The following is a 21178-nucleotide window of genomic DNA, read 5'->3' as shown; positions in this document are numbered from 1 at the left end:
CCTGTCTCTTCCCCCTCCCCCCCTGTCTCTTCCCCCCCGTCTCTTCCCCCCCCGTCTCTTCCCCCCCCCTGTCTCTTCCCCCCCCCTGTCTCTTTCCCCCCCTGTCTCTTTCCCCCCCCCCCCCCCCGTCTCTGTTGTCACACTCTCTACCTTCCCCATCCCTGCCAATGCCTGAGGCTCCCTCTGCCTCATTTCTCTCCCCTCCCCCCCACCTCCCTCCTGACAGACACAGACTGTGGGGGGGGTGGACAGACAGAGAGAGAGGGAGGGAGGGAGGGACAGGGCTGACAGGAGGGTGAGACAGAGCATGTCCTTGTACACACTGGGGCTTCCTTACACCCTGTGTCTGTAGCTCTCAGGGGTCTGTACTGGAGACAAAGGGGCACTGGACAGGATTCCAGCTTTGACCCCCACTCTCCTGCCCTGTCCCCCACCACCTCCAAACAAAACATCACCGCTAATGGAGTCAGGTGTTACTAGGGGACATAGCTTTAAATTAAGGGTGGTAGGTATAGGACAGATGTTAGGGGTAGATTCTTCACACAGCGGGTTGTGAGTTCATGGAATGCCCTGCCCGTATCAGTGGTGAACTCTCCTTCTTTATGGTCATTTAAGCAGGCATTGGATAGGCATTTGGAAGTTATTGGGCTAGTATAGGTTAGGTAGGATTCGGTCGGCGCAACATCGAGGGCCGAAGGGCCTGTACTGCGCTGTATCCTTCTATGTTCTATGTTCTATTCTATCACTGGATCATTTCCTAATTAGGACTTTGTCCACAACAGTTCTGAATCTTTTGCAAAGCCCAGTAAGCGTTATGTAGTTAGATGTAGCTGTTTGTCCGCAGTCTGTGGTGTCAGCTGATGCTGGGATGTTGTCAAAGGAAGGAGAAAGTGAGGACTGCAGATGCTGGAGATCGGAGCTGAAAATGTGTTGCTGGAAAAGCACAGCAGGTCAGGCAGCATTCCTGATGAAGGGCTTATACCCGAAACGTCGAATCTCCTGTTCCTTGGATGCTGCCTGACCTGCTGCGCTTTTCCAGCAACACATTTTCAGCTATGTTGTCAAAAGAATCATACAGAGAGACTGTTCAGACCATAGATATTATACTGCCAAACATATGTGATGGCCGACACAAGTCCCACTTTCTGATTTTTATTTAATCATAAGATATTGGTGGCACCGGCTGGGCCCAGCATTTATTGCCTGTCCCTAGTTGCCCCTTGAAAAGGTGGGGGGTGAGCTGCCTTCTTGAACCGCTGCAGTCCACCTGCTGTGGGTAGACCCACAATGTCCTTAGGGGAAGAATTCAGGATTTTATCCCAGCAACACTGAAGGAGTGGCGTTACATTTCCGCGTCAGGATGGTGAGTAGCTTGGAGAGGAACTTGAAGGTGGTGGTGTTCCCATGGATCTACTGCCCTTGTCCTTCCAGATGGAAATGGTCCTGGGTTTGGAAGGTGCTGTCTGATCTTTGGTGAATTTCTGCAGTACATTTTATAGATGCTACACACTGCTGTTACTGAGCATCGGTAGTGGAGGGAGTGAATGTTTGAGGATGTGATGCCAATCAAGTGGGCTGCTTTGTCCTGGATGGTGTCAAGCTTCTGCATCCAGGCAAGTGGGGGGATCCATCACACTCCTGACTTGTGCCTTGTAGATAGTGGACAGGCTTGGGGAGTCAGGAGGTGAGTTACTTGCCACAGTATTCCTAGCCTCTGACCTGTTCTTGTAGCCATTGTGTCTATGTGGTGCGTACAGTTGAGTTTCTGATCAATGGTGACCCCCAGGATACTGATAATAGGGGATTCACTGATAGTAATACCATTGAATGTCAAGGGGTGTCTCTTAATGGTAATGCTCATAGCCTGACATTTGTGTGGCATGAATGTTACTTGCTAATTGTCAGCCCAAGCCTGGATATTGTCCAGATCTTGTTGCATTTGAATGTGGACTGGCTTCAGTATCTGAGGAGTGGTGAATGATGCTGAAGACTGTGCAATCATTGCTGAACACCCCCACTTCAGAGCTGGTGACAGAGAGATGGTCATTGATGAAGCAGCTGAAGCCAGGTGGGCCTTGGTCACTGCCCTGAGGGACTCCTGCAGAAATGAACTCCAGTGACCACAACCACCTTCCAGAGTTCAGGGGTTGGCTTATTGGGGGGGGGGGAATTCTGAGTAGATTGACATGGTATTCATTGGAATTTGGAAGAATGGCGGGGGAGGGGGAGCTTATAGAAACCTGAAATTATGAAGGGAATGGATAAGATCGAGGTAGAGAGGATATTCCCACTGGCAGGTGTAACTAGGGCAAAAGGGCATCACCTCAAAATGAGGAGGGAGCAAATCTAGGACTGAATTGAGAAGGAACATCTTCACCCAGAGGGTTGTGAATCTGTGGAATTCCCTGCCCAGGGAAGTAGTTGAGGTTTCCTCAGTAAATGTTTTTCGAGCTAAGATAGATAACGTTTCAAACAATGAAGGAATGAAGGGTTATGGTGAGAGTAGGTGGAGGCCATGAAAGGATCAGCCATGATTGTATTGAATGGCAGAGCGGGCTGGAAGGGCCAGATGCTCTCCTCCTGCTCTTCGTTCTAAGGTCCTTATGAATCAGATGAGTCCAACCAGTGGAGAGTTTGCCCCCAGATACCTGCTGAGTAGGTGCTGCTCGATAGCACAGTCGATGACACCCTCCATCATTTTACTGATGATCGAGAGTAGACTGATGGGGCAGTAACTGGCCGGGTTGGATTTGTCCTGCTGTTTGTACACAGGTCATACCTGGGCAATTCTTCACATTGTTGGAACAGGGCTGTAACTGTACTGAAACATCCAGGCTAGGGGAGAGGCAGGTTCTGGAGCACAGATCTTCAGTACTATTGCTGGAATGTTGTCAGGGCCCATTGCCTTTGCAGTACCCAGTGTCTCCAAGCATTTCTTGATATCACGTGGAGTGAATCAAATTGGCTCCAGACTGGTACCTGTAACGCTCGGGGCCACTGGAGGAGGCTGAGGTGGATCATCCACCCGGCACCTCTGGCTGAAGCTTGCTGGGAAAGTTTCAGCCTTATCTTCTGGCCTGATGTGCTGGGCTCCTCCATCACTGAGGATGGGGGTCTGTGTGGAGCCTCCTCCTCCTGTGAGCTGTTTAATTGTCCACCTCCATTTGTCATTGGGTGTGGCAGCACTGCAGAGCTTAGACCTGATCTGTTGGTTGTGGGATCACCTAACCCTGTCTATCACTTGCTGCTTACACTGCTTGGCATGCAAGTAGTTCTGTGTGGCATCTCATCTTCAGGTCTGCCTGGTACTGCTCCTGGCATGTCCTCCTGCACTCTCCATTGAACCAGGGTTGACCCCCCTGGCTTGACGGTAATGGTTGAGTGGGGGATATGCCGGGCCATGAGGTTACAGATTGTGTTGGAGTATAATTCTGATGCTATTGATGGCCCACAGAGCCTGGTGGGTGCCCAGACTTGGGTGACTAGATCTGATGGAAATCTGTCCCATTTAGCACGGTGATAGTGCCACACAACATTCTCAATGTGAGGGTGGGACTGTCTCCACAAGGACAGTACAGTGGTCACTCTTACTGATACTGTCATGGACAGATGTACCTGCAGCTGGCAGTTTGATAAGGATGATGTCAAGTAATTTTTTCCCTCTTGTTGGTTCCCTCAGCACCTGCTGCAGACCCAGTCGAGCAGCTATGTCCTTTAGGACCCGACCAGCTCGATCAATAGTACTGCTGCTGCTCCACACTTGGTGGGGAACATTGAAATCCCCTCATCCAGAGTACATTGTGTGCCCTTGCCATCCTCAGTGCTTCCTCTGAGTGATATTCAACATGGAGGAGTATTGATTCATCAGCTGAGGGAGGACAGTACGTGGTAATCAGTAGGAGGTTTCCTTGCTCATGTTAAACCTGAAACCATGAGACTTCATGGGATCCAGAGTCAATGTTGAGGGTAGTACAGTGGCTCAGTGTTAGCACTGCTGCCTCACAGCACCAGGGACCAGGGTTTGATTCCAGCCTCGGGTGACTCTGTGTGGAGCTTGTACATTCTCTCAGTGTCTATGGGTTTCCTCCCACAGTCCTGGAATGTGCAGGCTCGGTGGTTAGCCATGGGAAATGCAGGGTTATAGGGATACAGCCGTGAGGTGGTCTGGGTGGGATGCTCTTCATAGGGTCAGTGTGGACTTGAAGGGCCAAATGGCCTGTTTCCACACTGAAGGATCGTATTCAATGCTTCTATAACTTATAGCTTCTTCCTCATCGCTCACAACCCAGAAACGTACTCCGCATATTGGTGAGGAGTTTGAAATGTGTGAGCTGTGGATGCTGACAGTAAGTGGGAATGGTTCGGGTTAAGTGTTATCAGTGCACCTGGAGCCCAGGCCATCTCTCACCTGACAGACGAGCCAAATGGACAGAGTGGAACCTGAGTGTTCCTGCTGAGTGTGTGGTCTCTCAGCTGGAGCTCTGCGTGTTGGAGACTTCTCTCCTGGGATGGTGCTACAGGTGCTAGGGCCTTGAGAGGAACACAGTAAGGGGAGCAGTACGGAAATCCCTCCTTCAGCTAACACTTTCATCTTCTCTACTTCCACAGAGTCTGCAAAAGGTGGAGAAGATTAGCTTATGACAAAGGCCTCTGGAAAGATGTTAATTTAACCCCATATAAGGTAAGGAACAGTGAATATTTCTCTGAAAGATTTCCAATAGTCGGATCCTTCCACCTCAAGAGACTAATGTTTGTAAAGCCTCTGGTGCAAGCCACAGAGGGAATGTGAAAACTTCAGTCTGTGCGAACAGCATCGATATTAAAAATACAGCTTTTCTCCCACTACCCACCCTGTGAGAATCTTCCCAGATCCAATCCCGGGCAGATTGTAATGTTGTAACCCCATTGCTCGGGACTCTGTGGCCAGACGAATATCCTCTCCTCTCCCTGACTTACAGAAAAGGGTCATGGTCCCCAAACGTGCAAACTTTGGGAATGTGTTGATTGTAGTAGCTCGGAATTCTCGCCCTGAAATCTCGGAAAGTGCCTAAGTTGTGGTTTATCCTGAAAGTGTGAATCTCTAACGTTTCGATGCTGCTATTTCAGGTGAACTCACGGATACTCTGGCACCTGGTCAGGCATTACCTCGGTGGCACCCTGAGGACGCTGAGGGTTAAAGGTGTCCTTCATTCAGTTAAGAAGCACGAGTCCCTGACTGAAGCCTTACTGTTGGAGATTGGTAAACGCTGTCCTAACCTGAGTGAACTCCGGCTGATTGAGATGAACCTGCGAGGTATCAGTTATGAGTGTCTTCCTCCATCGCTGCTGAGTCTGGAGCTGACCCACTGTGAGATTCCCTTGCATTGGTTCCGAGTGGCTGCAGTGTCTCACGGGAGTCGCGCTGCTCCGTGTATCAGGAACCTGGAGGTGGACAATGTGCCAAACTTCTCAGACCAGCACCTGCAGAACCTAGCGTCCCGCACAGCCCTGAAGGTGCTGATCCTGTCCGGCACGTACAGGGTGACCGACTCCGGCATCGAGAAAGCAGCTGAATCGCTCACGGAGCTCGTCCACCTCAAGCTGCACGGATGCAACATCTCGGACACCTCACTGCGGCACATTGCCCAGCACCTGACACAACTCCGCAGCTTGGACCTGACCAACCTGTGCTCCATGACTGATGCTGGCCTGAGCTGCCTTGGGGGCCTGAGGTCCCTGCAGTCCCTGTGCTTTGAGTATTGTGACCAGATTACGGTGGAGAAGCTTCTGTCTGTCTGCACTGGCCTGCCGTCCCTCACCAAGCTCAACCTGAGCGGTAACCCGTACGCTGAGGGAGAGCTGCAGAGAATCCGTCAGAGTTTACCCAACTGCACCGTCACCAACCATTTCCCCGACAACGGTGCAGTGCCGAAATTTTAACGGGACTGCTCGCACGCCTTCTGGTGGTACTGGTTATTTAGGCTTTGTGGTGGGGGGGTGAGGGGTGAGGGGTGCTTTCTGACAGTACAGATTGGGCCATTCTGTTTGTGCCTTTAGTCTGCACTGATTCATCTGTTCGTCTGCACCACGGAGCCTTGTCACTCAATCAGCTGGAGGTTTCCTTCTGTCTGTGGGACCCATCCCCCTCGTCCACCCCTCCACATTACTCACCCCTCACTCCCCCACACCCCCACTCCCACACCCCCCCCACTCCCCACACCCGCCCCACTCCCCACACCCGCCCCACTCCCCACACCCGCCCCACTCCCCACACCCGCCCCCACTCCCCACACCCGCCCCACTCCCCACACCCGCCCCACTCCCCACACCCGCCCCACTCCCCACACCCGCCCCCACTCCCCACACCCGCCCTCACTCCCCACACCCGCCCCACTCCCCCCCACCCCCCCACTCCCCACACCCGCCCCACTCCCCACACCCGCCCCACTCCCCACACCCGCCCCACTCCCCACACCCGCCCACTCCCCACACCCCCCCCACTCACCACACCCGCCCCCACTCCCCCCCGCCCCCCCCCCCGCCCCCCCCCCCGCCCCCCCCCCCGCCCCCCCCCCCCCGCCCCCCCCCCCCCCCGCCCCCCCCCCCCCCCCCGCCCCCCCCCCCCCCCCCGCCCCCCCCCCCCCCCCGCCCCCCCCCCCCCCCCCCCCCGCCCCCCCCCCCCCCCCGCCCCCCCCCCCCCCCCCCGCCCCCCCCCCCCCCCCCCCCCCCCCCCGCCCCCCCCCCCCCCCCCGCCCCCCCCCCCCCCCCCCGCCCCCCCCCCCCGCCCCCGCCCCCCCCCCCCCCCCCCGCCCCCCCCCCCCCCCCCGCCCCCCCCCCCCCCCCCCCCGCCCCCCCCCCCCCCCCCCCCCCCCCCCCCCCCCCGCCCCCCCCCCCCCCCCCCCCCCCCCCCCCCCCCCCCCCCCCCCCCCCGCCCCCCCCCCCCCCCCCCCGCCCCCCCCCCCCCCCCCCCCCCCCCCCCCCCCCCCCCCCCGCCCCCCCCCCCCCCCCGCCCCCCCCCCCCCCCCCCCCCCCCCCCCCCCCCCCGCCCCCCCCCCCCGCCCCCCCCCCCCCGCCCCCCCCGCCCCCCCCCCCCCCCCGCCCCCCCCCCCCCCCCCCCGCCCCCCCCCCCCCCCCCGCCCCCCCCCCCCCCCCCCCCCCCCCCCCCCCCCCCCCCCCCCCCCCCCCCCCCCCCCCCCCCCCCCCCCCCCCCCCCGCCCCCCCCCCCCCCCCCCCCCCCCCCCCCCGCCCCCCCCCCCCCCCCCCCCCCCCCCCCCCCCCCCCCCCCCCCCCCCCCCCCCCCCCCCCCCCCCCCCCCCCCCCCCCCCCCCCCCCCCCCCCCCCCCCCCCCCCCCCCCCCCCCCCCCCCCCCCCCCCCCCCCCCCCCCCCCCCCCCCCGCCCCCCCCCCCCCCCCCCCCCCCCCCCCCCCCCCCCCCCCCCCCCCCCCCCCCCCCCCCCCCCCCCCCCCCCCCCCCCCCCCCCCCCCCCCCCCCGCCCCCCCCCCCCCCCCCCCCCCCCCCCCCCCCCCCCCCCCCCCCCCCCCCCCCCCCCCCCCCCCCCCCCCCCCCCCCCCCCCCCCCCCCCCCCCCCCCCCCCCCCCCCCCCCCCCCCCCCCACACCCCCCCCCCCCCCCACACCCCCCCCCCCCCCCCACCCCCCCCCCCCCCCCCCCACACCCCACACCCCCCCACACCCCCCCCCCCCCCCCCACACCCCCCCCCCCCCCACCCCCCCCCCCCACCCCCCCCCCCCACCCCCCCCCCCCCCCACCCACCCCCCCCCCCCCCCCACACCCCCCCCCCCCCCCACACCCCCCCCCCCCCCCACACCCCCCCCCCCCCCCACACCCCCCCCCCCCCCCACACCCCCCCCCCCCCCCACCCCCCCCCCCCCCCCACACCCCCCCCACTCCCCACACCCCCCCCACTCCCCACACCCCCCCCACTCCCCACACTCCCCACACTCCCCACACCCCCCCCACTCCCCACACCCCCCCCACTCCCCACACCCCCCCCCACTCCCACACCCCCCCCCACACCCCACCCCCCCACCCCCCCCCACTCCCCACACCCCCCCCACTCCCCACACCCCCCCCCCCCACTCCCCACACCCCCCCCCACTCCCTACACACACACCCCCCAACTCCCCACACACACCCCCCCAACTCCCCACACACACACCCCCAACTCCCCCCACACACCCCCCCACTCCCCACACACCCCCACTCCCCACAAACCCTCACTCCCCACACCCCCATCACCCACCCCTCACTCCCCACACCCCCATCACCCACCTCTCACTCCCCACATCCCCATCCCCCACCCCTCACTCCACACACCCCCCACCTCACACCCCTGTACCCACCCCTCACTCCCCCTACACCCCCCCCCCCTCCCCCCGGGCCTTTGCCTTCCCTCGCCCTCGTTTCCCCCACCACCACCACCTTTGCCCCCTCACCTGCTCGTCCCTTAACCTCACCCACCCCCTACCCCCCCCCGCTTCCCCCTCCCCCATTGGGAGGGCTGTGTGTTAGTGACCGTCCTGAGTTTCTGCCCTGGCCGATTGAGGCTGGGTTTGGTCAGGGCTCAGTGTGCGCACTGTCCAGTCAGGAAGGCTGGCTCCGAGAGGGGCCGTTCCTGGGTATTGTTGGTGGAGGGGGTCCCAGTCTCTCCTGTTGAGCTGGAAGAATCTGGTCGGTGAAGCTGCGGTAATTCCCGAGTCTTTCTGATTGAGTCTCCTGCACTTTGCCACAGTGGGATCCAGCACGGCCCACACAGTGTTTGGTTCCACATTGGGATCCAGCACGGCCCACACAGTGTTTGGTTCCACAGTGGGATCCAGCACGGCCCACACAGTGTTTGGTTCCACCGCAGGGTCCGCTGCATGACCTGCAGCTTTGTCAGTGGTTTACATGACCATGTCTTGGCAGCCTTTTGAACAATATTTAAACTTCTCGGTAATTGTTATACCATTAAGCAAAGTTGTTTTATTTGGCAGCTGTTTCATTGTTATTCAAAATAAACTTTATCATTTGTAATAATTCATATCTCTTTCATGTATTTAAATAAATTGATGTCCCTTGTGATAAAACTCATTGGGCAGTGATGATCCTGCAACTATTTAAACATTGCTGCTTTGAATCAATCACATTGGTCAGCGTTGGTAATGTGACCATCCTGTGACACTGATCCCACACCGTGACTCTATCTTCCCAATAACTCTGTGGATATTGGCCATGGCTCAGTACTGTGTGATGTTTATATACCCAGTCAGAGCCTGGGGGTCACCTGCGATGGCACTCTTCTGGCTAGCACACCGTTACATGGATTCCTCTTTGAGGATCAATTCTTGGCTCCTCTTGTTTCTCACCCACAGGCTGCCCCCAGCACCAAACATTCCTCTCATTTTCCTGTCGGGAAGATCAGTATGTCCTCCAGAGCCCCACACTGAGCCTCCTTGCAGCTCACAAGGGCACATTGGGTCTGAGCACCTGCTCTTTCTCAACCCGTTTCCCCTCTTTGATACCTCAGGTACTTGTCTTGGCAGCAGTCACAAGCTGAGCCCGATCCTTCACCGTCTTTATCGCACTGTTTGATAGTGAGCACAACACCAGCTCCCTCAGTTCCCCCACCTCTGAACCCCCTCATTCACAACTCTGTTCACTTTCAGTTTGATTACTCCAGTGTTCTCAGGTTTACCTTTCACCCTCACCCTGAAATCAGCTGCCTGCGACCAAATCCACACCAAACCCTCGCCAGCTCTCACTCCTGTGTGCTCATTCACTCTCCAAACAAACACTCAACCGAAAACATTTTATCCTTGTTTTCCCTCCCACTAACCTCCTGCAGCCCTTACAAACCTTCCTCCAATCTTAGCTTCTCGCATACTCCATTTTAATGACTGGAGTCAATGGAGAGCCCCTGCTTTCCGCTGCCAAATTCCTAAGCTCTGGAATTCCATCATAAGCCCTGACATTTCCCATTTAGGCATTCCATAAAACTCAACCGCGTTGGGCTGTGCCGTGACTGGGATTGGGCACTCACTGCAGCTGTCGAGGGGGTTAGTGAGACTTCACCTGAGATATTGTATATGATGTTGCTCTCCGTAAGGAGGGCTACACCTGACTGCAGGAAGTTCAGAGAAGCTCCATTTGGTTGGTTCCTGGGACAAATGGTGAGGAGGAAAGGTCGGGCCTCTCCTCATTGGAGTTTAAAAGAATCAGATTTGAAACAGTGCGATTTTGAGAGGGTGTGCGAGCAGCGTGGATGCTGAGAGGCTGTTTCCCCTCGTGAGACAGTCTGGAACTAGGGGAGACCGTTTTTAAAAACGAAGTCGCCCCTCATTTCAGATCAAGATGAGCTGGAATTGCTTCTGTCTGAGGGTCCCAAAAAGCAGTGGAACAAATATAGGCAAGACCCCCTTTTTTTGATCCACAACAAGTTAGAGGGATGCAGGCAGGAAAGTGGGTTTAAAGCCACACTTCGATCAGTCACAATCTTAGTGAATGGCAGAACTAGCTTAATCGAGGTATTGGAGGGGGTGGGGGGTGTTGTTTATATAGTCATCCAGCACTGAAACAGAGCCTTCAGTCCCACCCAGTCCATGCTGACCCTAGTCCCACCTGCCTGCTCCTGGCCCATATACCTCCAAACTTTTCCCAGTCATGGACTTATCCAACTGGCTTTATTTCTTATTGTATTTCCTTCATTTCTTATGATCACTTATTGAACCAAATGTCTGGTCGTTTGTCAAATTGATTCAGACCAGGCAATGTTCCTGTGTGGTATATCAGCACCTTGCACTGACGTGTAAACACTGTGTCAGGCATGTTGTAGGGACTCTCCTGGTTTGTCACAATCCCAGCATGCTGCAGTTTCCTACTTTCTGCACTCTCACCTTCCCATTGCGTTTGATGTGGTGGGACACCGTTTGCCCACTCTCTGCCTGGAGAGGACTTGATTGCCTGCCTGGCTGACAACACGCTGAACAGACTGAAGTTTTGTGCTTCGATTCTCGCTCTGCATCTGCTCCATGGATCCTTGTTTCATGTCCTTCCCTCACCTCGCAATCAGACTACACACAATAGCAGTCAAGATTAGAGTGGTGCTGGAAAAGCACAGCTGGTTGGGCAGCATCCGAGAAGCAGGAAAATCGACATTTCGGGCAAAAGCCCTTCATCAGGAAGGCACACAATAGCAGTGCCCTCAGTACAAATAAATGAGAACAAAACAAAATGACCAAACAGACCACTTTGAACGGAGTAATAAAGCCAAGCACAAATTAGAAACAAAACAAAAACCAACAAAATATGAGTAAAGTATAAATTAAACCGTCTCCTATTTTAGGAGTATTTCCCGGGTGCAGTTGTCTCAATGTTATAATTTTAATTGATGCTTCTCTTTACAAACAGCCACGTTCTCAGTATTAAGAAGGTGCAGTTCCTGTTTTGCTGCATTTAGGAAGCACTTGAATCTTGTGATGGTTGTTTGGACAGTAACTGGTTGCTGTTATTTTTGATTGGCTTATACAGTTGTATTCTGTTCTGGTAATTCGAGGAGAAATAAAAATCTGTTGATACCATCCCTTTGTTTAGATTTTATTTAAGTTTTTTTCATATAACCCACTGCCCTAACGACAGGGAATTACCAAATCCAACTTCTCCTGGCTTTACTGAGTTTGAGAATGATGCTCTGACATTCTGTCGATGTTTGAGTTAAGGCCAATGGATTACTGGGACTGAATTCTGATTCCATTTTAATTGAGTCTCTGGGGGCTTTCCCTCTTGTTTCGGGATCAGATTTCATGTTTTTGTTTGTTTTTGAAAAGTCATAAAGGAGGCCACTCACTTTGCTTGAAACCACAGCAAGAACGCATTGTTCCATCCACATTCCCACATGGATAGGAAGGGTAGCCGCACATGGGTGGAAATCATTTGGTGTGCCCTTTCGTTTTTGACTTTATTCCTGAAAGTGTTGTTACTGTTACACCATCAGTGCTCATCCTCTGCCTACTCTGATATCCCAGTGTTCTACAACTGCTCTCACCACACACAACTTCCTGAGTTTAGGAAGCAATGGATTGTCTTGGATTGGGCACTGCAAGTTCCTGGAGACCATTTAGCTTTTTCATAGAGGTCAGATGCAGCTGCTCCGACACTGTTAGGGTGGGTTAGCTCAGTTGGCTGGATGGCTGGTGATGTGATGCCAACTGTGTGGGTTCAATTCCAAAGGTTACCACCACAAAGGGCTCTCTTCTCAACCTCTCCCCTCGAGGTGTGGTGACACTCAGGGTAAATCAGCAGCAGTTATCTCTCGCTCTCACACTCTCTGCCTGCATTATGTGGTAATGTGTCAGATCAGAAGGTAGCTGCTGCCGACTGAGAAGTGACACAGCTGATAAGGTTCGGTGTTAGCCCACCTGCCAACGAACGTTTCCTACACAATAACCTGCCAATCATGTGGAAAGAAGCGGGTGGTTTGGGTCCGAGCAGCAGCTGCATGTCCAGTGAGCCAGAACCACAGCTGGACCTGTGGTAATTTCTGCCCAGGGTTTGTTTTCCTCATTGCACAGTTCAACATGCCAAACATTTTCTTTGGGAAGCAGCAACGCTTTGAGATCTGGGAATCTGCAGAATTAGGAGCCCTCGTCTGCTCAGAGATTGCACATGCTTTTTTTGCTTCTCTTGAGGTAGAAGTTCAGTGTTGAACTTCCTTTCTGAGTGACAGCCTTGTGGGTTTGAGATCGGTGTAGAGATGTGGACACACAATGCAGGCTGTCACTGTCAGTGTCACTGCAGTACTGGGCATAGTAATGTTCCTTTTAGGTTTGTACTTTTCCCGAGAAATACGGAAATATTTTAGGGCTAAAGAGAGACAGGACAAAGCTGTTGTTGTCCTGGGAAGGACCTGGTGTCAGTGAGCTGGATTAGTGGAGGGGAAGGCTGTGTGATTCTCTATCCACTCCACTACTGAAAGCTACACAGCAACCGAAGGTATTTTAATTTGTGAATTCAGACTTGGTCCATCCTTAGTTCTGCACCTCAGAGACTGCAGTGAAGTTACACATTTGACAATATCCATCGTAACATATGGCCACAGGACAATGTCCCACTGCTCTCCCAGGCCAGACAGGTTATAAAACACTTCTTTGGATATTGAGGTTAACTTTCACCATTCTTTGTTAGTGTTTCTATTGACAATAAACTCAATGAAGGAAAGGGCCGTACTGGACCTTGTACTGGGGAATGAGCCTGGTCCAGTGACCACAGTTTCACTGGGGGAGCATTTTGGAAAACCATTTTAGGATAGTCAGGATTAGGGTTAGTTATGAGTTTCCAACAGGAAAAGGCTGGTCTTTGGAAAAAGAAGCCTTAAATTCAAGGATGGTTAATTACAAAAGGATTAGGCAGGTGACGATGTGAAAGTCCTTTAAAGGTCACTCGATCGGATTTCAGGCCCAGCATATTCCTGTGAGGATGAAAGCTAAGGATGGCAAGACTGAGAAAGCCCAGGTGACAGCGATATTGGAAGTGTTGTCAAAAACCAAAAAGGGAGCATTTGGAAGAATGAGCAAGCTGAAATCAGACAGGGCCCTCCAGCAATATAAAGGAAGCAGAAAAGAATTTAAACGAGAGATTAAGATGGCTAAAAGGGCCATAAAATGTCTTTGGCAAGTCAGGTTAAGGAGAATCCCAAAGCATTTTATATGTACATAGGGAACAAGAGGGTAGCTAGAGAAATGGTAGATCCAATCAAGGACAAAGGAGGGAATTTATGCATGGAATGATAGAAAGTGGGTTAGATCCTTAATCAGTATTTCACATCAGTAAATGGAGGACCCTTAGGAGCATTGATATACAGAGAAATCTGAGGGTGCAAGTCCATAGCTCCCTGAAAGTGGCAACACAAGTGGATAAGGTGATAAAGGAGGTGTACGGTCTGCTTGCCTTCATTGGTCAGGGCATTGAGTATAAAAGTCAAGTCATGTTGCAGATGTATAAAACTTTAGTTCGGCTGCAGCTGGAATATTGTGTGCAATTCTGGTCACCACATTATAGGAAGTATGTGGAGGCTTTGGAGGGGGTGTGACAGAGGTTTACTGAGGTGTTGTTTGGATTGGAGTGGATTGGAGAGATTGGACAAACTTGGATTGTTTTCGTTAGAGCATCAGAGGCTGAGGGACGACCTGATAGAAGTTTATAAAATTATGGGAGATGTGGATAGGGTGGATAGTCCCAGAGTGGAAATGTAAAACACTAAAGGGGCATAAATTTAAGGTGAGAGGGGAAAAGTTTAAAGGAGATGTGTGAGGCAAGGATTTTTTACACAGAGGGTGATAGGCACCGAGAACGTAGTGCTGCAGAGAGGTGGTACAAGCAGATACAATCGCCATGTTTAAGAAGTATTGAGACACATGAAGAGGCAGGGAATAGAGGGAGGAGAAAGTGAGGGTTGCAGATCTGGCGATCAGAGTTGAGAGTGTGTTGCTGGAAAAGCGCAGCAGGTTAGGCAGCATCCGAGGAGCAGGAGAATCAACGTTTCGGACATAAGCCCTTCATCAGGAATGTGGGGAGAGGCGGGGGAAGAGAAGTTGACTGAGAGATAAATAGGAAGGGGTGTAGGTCTGGGGGGAAGATAGCTGGGAAGATGGTAGTAGGTGCAGGCAGGGGTGATGGTGGAACGTTAGTGTCCCAGGACCCTTCATTCCTGATGAAGGGCTTATGCCTGAAATGTCCACTCTCCTGTTCCTCGGATGCTGCCTAACCTGCTGTGCTTTTCCAGCACCACCCTCTCAACAGGGAATAGAGGGATACGGACCATACGCAGTCTGATGAGATTAGTTTAGAAAGGCATCATGGTCAGTGCACACATGGTGAACTAAAGGGCCTGTTCCTGGACTGGTCTACGTTCAAGGATCCATCTGCATGTGACCTTCTGAAGGACCTGTGAAAGCAAAGACCTGCCCAGCACAACCTCTTACCACGCCATTTAACTACATTCTTTCAAGGCCCATTAGTGTAACTGAGCAGCCAAGGGGTCTGGCTCTGATCTCTAGACTGTGTTGGGCTGTCCATGTTGAACCCTGTGTTGTGCTGGGTGAGCGTGACATCTGCTGTTGATCCAACCTGGGATAGTCTCAGTCCAGGGCAAAGGGGATCTTCGAAATTGGTTTGACCCTGATTGGGGAACCTCATGCCAACTGTTTAGAATGGGATTGTTAAGCACTCGGGGATAGAACAAAGAACATTACAGCACAGGAACAGGCCCTTCGGCCCTCCAAGCCTGTGCCAATCCAGATTTTCTATTTAAACCTGTCACCTATTTTCTAAGGGTTTGTATCCCTCTGCCCCCTGCCCATTCATGTATCTGTCTAGATGCATCTTAAATGACACCTCGTTCCCGCCTCTACCACCTCCGTTGGTAATGCATTCCAGGCACCCACCACCGTCTGCAGAAAGAACTTCCCACACATATCTCCCCTAAACGTTATCCCCTCTCACTTTGAACTCCTGACCCCTAGTAATTCAGTCCCACACTCTGAGGGAAAAAAGCTTCTTGCTATCCACCCTGTCTGTCCCGCTCATGATTTTGTCAACCTCAATCAGGTTTCCCCTCAAACTTTTTCTTTCCAATGAAAATAATCCTAATCTACTCAACCTCTCTTCATCGCTAGCACCTTCCATACCAGGCAACATCCTGGTGAACCTCCTCAGCACCCTCTCCAAAGCATCCACACCCTTTTGGTAATGTGGCGACCAGAACTGTGTGCTGTATTCCAAATGTGGCTGACCCAAATTCCTATACCCCTATAACATGACCTGCCAACTCTTGTACTCAATGCCCCGTCTGATGAAGGAAAGTATGCCATATGCCTTCTTGACCACTCTACTGACCTGCGTCACCACCTTCAGGGTACAATGGACCCGAACTCCCAGATCTCTCTGTACATCAGTTTTCCCCAGGATTTTTTCATTTACTGTGTAGTTCGCTCTTGAATTAGATCTTCCAAAATGCATCACCTCGCATTTGCCCAGATTGAACTCCATCTGCTAGTTCTCTGTCCAACTCTCCAATCTATCGATATTCTATTGTATTCTCTGACAGTCCCCTTCCCTATCTGCTACCCTAATCTTAGTGTCATTTGCAAACTTGCTAATGAGGCAACCTATACCTTCCTCCAGACCATTTATGTATATCACAAATGACAGTTTGGTCCCAGCACCGATCCCTGTTGGACACCACTGGCCACAGGTTTCCATTTTGAAAAACACCCTTCCACTACTACTCTCTGTCTCTATTGCCCAGTCAGTTCTCTGTCCATCTCGCTAGTATACCCTGGACCCCATGTGACTTCACTTTCTCCATCAGCTTACCATGAGGAACCTTATCAAATGCCATACTAATGTCCATGTATATGACATCTACATCCCTTCCCTCATCAATCAATTTTGTCACTTCCTCAAATAATTTGATTAGATTTGTAAGATATGACCTTCTCTACATAAAACCATGCTGTAAAACATAAAACACTGATAAGCCCATTTTATTCCAAATGGGTATACATCCTATCCCTCAGTATCTTCTCCAGCAGCTTCCCTATCACTGACGTCAGGCTCACCAGTCTATAATTACCTGGATTATCACTGCTACCTTTCTTAAACAAGGGGACAACATTAGCAATTCTCCAGTCCTCCGGCACCTCACCCGTGTTCAAGGATGATGCAAAGATATCTGTTAAGGTCCCAGCTATTTCCTCTCTCACTTCCCTCAATAACCTGGGATAAATCCCATCCACACCTGGGGACTTGTCCAGCTTAATGCCTTTTAGAATACCCAACACTTCCTCCCTCCTTATGCTGACTTGACCTAGAGTAATCAAACATCTATCCCTCACCTCACCATCCGTCATGTCCCTCTCCTCAGTGAATACTGATGCAAAGTGCTCATTAAAAGAATCTCACCCATTTTCTCTGACTCCATACATATTTTTCCTCCTTTGTCCTTGAGTGGGCCAACCCTTTCTCTAGTTACCCTCTTGCTCCTGATATATGAATAAAAGGCTCTGGGATTTTCCTTAACCCTGCTCATTAAGGATATCTCATGACCTTTTTCGCCCTCTTCATTCCTCATTTCAGATTGGTTCTACATTCCCAATTTTCTTCCAAGGCTTTGTCTGTCTTCAGTCGCCTAGACTTTATGTACACATCCTTTTTCTTCTTAGCTAGAGTCATAGGAAACAGACCTTTCGGTCCAACCCGTCCATGCCAACCAGATATCCCAACCCAATCTAGTCCAACTTGGCCCATATCCCTCCAAACCCTTCCTATTCAAATACCCACCCAGATGCCTTTTAAATGTTGCAATTGTACCAGCCTCCATCACTTCCTCTGGCAGCGCATTCCATACACGTACCATCCTCTGTGTGAAAAAGTTGCCCCTTAGGTCTCTTTTATATCTTTCCCCTCTCACCCTAAACCTATGCCCTCTAGTTCTGGACTCCCTGACCCCAGGGAAAAGACTTTGTCTATTTATCCTATCCATGCCCCTCATGATTTTGTAAATCTCCATAAGGTCACCCCTCAGCCTCCGGCGCTCCAGGGAAAACAGCCCCAGCCTGTTCAGACTCTCCCTGTAGCTCAGACCCTCCAACCCTGGCAACATCCTTGTAAATCTTTTCTGAACCCTTTCAAGTTTCACAACATCTTTCCGATTGGAATGAGACCAATATTGCACACAATATTCCAACAGTGGCCTAACCAATGTCCTGTACAGCTGTAACATGACCTCCCAACTCCTGTACTCAATACTCTGACCAATAAAGGAAAGCATACCAAACGCCTTCTTCACTATCCTATCTACCTGAAACTCTACTTTCAAGGAGCTATGAACCTGCACTCCAAGGTCTCTTTGTTCAGCAACACTCCCTAGGACCTTACCATTAAGTGTATAAGTCCTGCTAAGATTTGCTTTCCCAAATTGCAGCACCTCACATTTATCTCAATTAAACTCCATCTGCCACTTCTCAGCCCATCTGGTCCAGATCCTGTTGTAATCTGAGATAACTTTCTTCACTGTCCACTACACCTCCGATTTTGGTGTCATCTGCAAACTTACTAACTATACCTCTTATGCTCGCAGCCAAATCATTTATAAAAATGATGAAAACTAGTGGACCCAGCACCGATCCTTGTGGCACTTCACTGGTCACAGGCCTCCAGACTGAAAAACAACCCTCCACCACCACCCTCTGTCTTCTACCTTTGAGCCAGTTCTGTATCCAAATGGCTAGTTCTCCCTGTATTCTGTGAGGTCTAACATTACTAACCATTACTAACTCCCTTGGGAAACCTTGCCGAATGCTTATCTGAAGCCCATATAGATCATGTCTACTGCTCTACCCTCATCAATCCTCTTTGTTACTTCTTCAAAAAACTCAATCAAGTTAGTGAGACATGATTTCCCACGCACAAAGCCATGTTGACTATCCCTAATCAGTCCTTGCCTTTCCAAATACGTGTACATCTTGTCCCTCAGGATTCCCTCCAACAACTTGCCCACCACCAAAGTCAGGCTCACCAGTCTATAGTTCCCTAGCTTGTCCTTACCACTTTCTTAAACAGTGGCACCACATTAGCAAACCTCACCTGTGTCTATTGATGATACAAATATCTCAGCAAGGGGCCCAGCAATCACTTCCTTAGCCTCCCACACAGTTCTAGGATACACCTGATCAGGTCCTGGGGATTTATCCACATTTATGCGTTTCAAGACATCCAGGACTTCCTCCTCTGTAATATGGACACATTCTATATCTTCCATGTCTTTTTCCACAGTAAACACTGATTCAAAATACTCGTTTAGTATCTCCCCCATCTCCTGCGGCGATGGGGTGATTGGTGCGGGTGTCCCAGAGATGTTCCCTGAAGCGCTCTGAGAGGAGATGTCCAGTCTCCCCAATGTAGAGGAGACCGCATTGGGAGCAACGGATACAATAAATGACATTGGTGGATGTGTGGGTGAAACTTTGATGGATGTGGAAGGCTCCTTTGGGGCCTTGGATGAAGGTGAGGGAGGAGGTGTGGGCACAGGTTTTACAGTTCCTGCGGTAGCAGGGGAAGGTGCCAGGACGGGGGGATGGGTTGTTGGGGGGAGTGGACCTGACCAGGTAGTCACGGAGGGAATGGTCTTTGCTGAAAGTGGAAATGGGTGGGGAGGGAAATATATCCCTGGTGGTGGGGTCCGTTTGGAGGTGGGGGAAATGTTGGCAGATGATGCGGTTAATGCGAAGGTTGGTAGGGTGGAAAGTGAGGACCGAGGGGGTTCTGTCCTTGTTACGGATGGAGGGGTGGGATTTGAGGGCAGAGCTGTGTGACGTGGATGAGATGTGTTAGAGACCATCTTCAACCACATGGTCTCTAAAGAAGGAGGCCATCTGGGTGTGTTCTGTGGTGGAACTAGTCCTCCTATGAGCAGATACGGTGGAGGCGGAGGAATTGTGAATACATGATGTGGCAGAGGAATTGGGAAATTAGCACACTTCTTTGAGGACACCTCTTGTCTTTGTCCATGAGTATTCTAAAACTTATGGAAATGTGATCACTATTCCCAAAGTAATCCCGTACTGAAATTTCAACCACCTGGCTGGGCTTATTCCCCAATCCCAGGTCCAGTATGGCCCCTTCCTGAGATTCCTGATGAAGGGCTTATGCCCGAAACGTCGAATTTCCTGTTCCTTGGATGCTGCCTGACCTGCTGCGCTTTTCCAGCAACACATTTTCTGCTCTGATACTCCAGCATCTGCAGTCCTCACTTTCTCCCCTTCCTGAGTTGGACTATTTACATACTGCTCTAGAAAACCCTCCTGGATGCTCCTTACAAATTCTGCTCCATCCAGACCTCTAACACGAAGTGAATCCCAGTCAATGTTGGGAAAATTAAAATCTCCCCATCGCCAACACCCTGTTGCTCCTACATCTTTCTACGATCTCTCTAAATACCTGTACCTCTATCTCATGTTCGCTGTTGGGAGGCCTGTAGTACCATCCCAACATTGTCAGTGCACCCTTCCTATTTCTGAGCATTGCCCATAAAGTGAGGACTCTGCTCAATGACAACTGCTCATTAGGGGTGTCCCTTGTTCATTGTCACCATCTTCTCTGAAATCTGTGTCTGTCCACGTCTATACTTGATCATAAGGAGCTGTGTTATCTTGGAGCTGGTAGTGAGACGGTGTTAGACTGATGGTTGCGGGTGGATTCATTCTTTGGAGGAAGGTCTCGCCCACATTGAGTCAGGATTTCAGGCATTGAGGTCTTGTCCAATTTTATTCAGAATGACATTGGAGAGACCATTTATTGAATACTGTGTGCACTTTAGGTCTCCTTATTTAAGGAAGAGTGTAAATGAATTGGAGACAGTTCAGAGAACGTTCTTGAGACTGACAACAAGAATGAGCAGCTTCCACAGAATTGGGAAAAAGTGAAGACTGCAGATGCTCTCCACTTCACAAAGTGGCGCTGAGACACCCCCCTCCAGCTCCTCCTGGACAGCAGGTGGCGCTGAGACACCCCCCTCCAGCTCCTCCCGGACAGCAGGTGGCGCTGAGACACCCCCCTCCAGCTCCTCCTGGACAGCAGGTGGCGCTGAGACACCCCCCTCCAGCTCCTCCCGGACAGCAGGTGGCGCTGAGACACCCCCCTCCAGCTCCTCCCGGGCAGCAGGTGGCGCTGAGACACCCCCCTCCAGCTCCTCCCGGGCAGCAGGTGGCGCTGAGACACCCCCCTCCAGCTCCTCCCGGGCAGCAGGTGGCGCTGAGACACCCCCCTCCAGCTCCTCCCGGGCAGCAGGTGGCGCTGAGACACCCCCCTCCAGCTCCTCCCGGACAGCAGGTGGCGCTGAGACACCCCCCTCCAGCTCCTCCCGGGCAGCAGGTGGCGCTGAGACACCCCCCTCCAGCTCCTCCCGGGCAGCAGGTGGCGCTGAGACACCCCCCTCCAGCTCCTCCCGGGCAGCAGGTGGCGCTGAGACACCCCCCTCCAGCTCCTCCCGGGCAGCAGGTGGCGCTGAGACACCCCCCTCCAGCTCCTCCCGGGCAGCAGGTGGCGCTGAGACATCCCCCTCCCCCTCCAGCTCCTCCCGGGCAGCAGGCGGCGCTGCGGCGGGCGCTGAGACCCCTCCAGCTCCTCCCGGGCATTAGGCGGCG

At 53.1% G+C, this 21178-nt stretch overlaps 1 protein-coding gene across 1 annotated transcript in view; it reads left to right on the top strand.

The window, feature by feature from the left end:
* Window positions 1-6165, top strand: part of LOC132835843 (F-box/LRR-repeat protein 12-like) — a 6433-nt gene extending 268 nt beyond the window's left edge. Inside the window, exons 2-3 of the mRNA XM_060854939.1 lie at window positions 4609-4681; window positions 5107-6165. Coding sequence (XP_060710922.1) covers window positions 4609-4681; window positions 5107-5919 — 886 coding nt within the window. The 3' untranslated portion in view covers window positions 5920-6165. The remainder of the gene's footprint in view (window positions 1-4608; window positions 4682-5106) is intronic.
* Window positions 6166-21178: the final 15013 nt, after the last annotated feature.

Source organism: Hemiscyllium ocellatum, chromosome 45 (assembly GCF_020745735.1).
Source record: "Hemiscyllium ocellatum isolate sHemOce1 chromosome 45, sHemOce1.pat.X.cur, whole genome shotgun sequence".
NCBI lineage: Eukaryota > Metazoa > Chordata > Chondrichthyes > Orectolobiformes > Hemiscylliidae > Hemiscyllium > Hemiscyllium ocellatum.
Note: the sequence above shows the minus strand (reverse complement) of the source record. Positions and strands in the feature narration are given on the sequence as shown.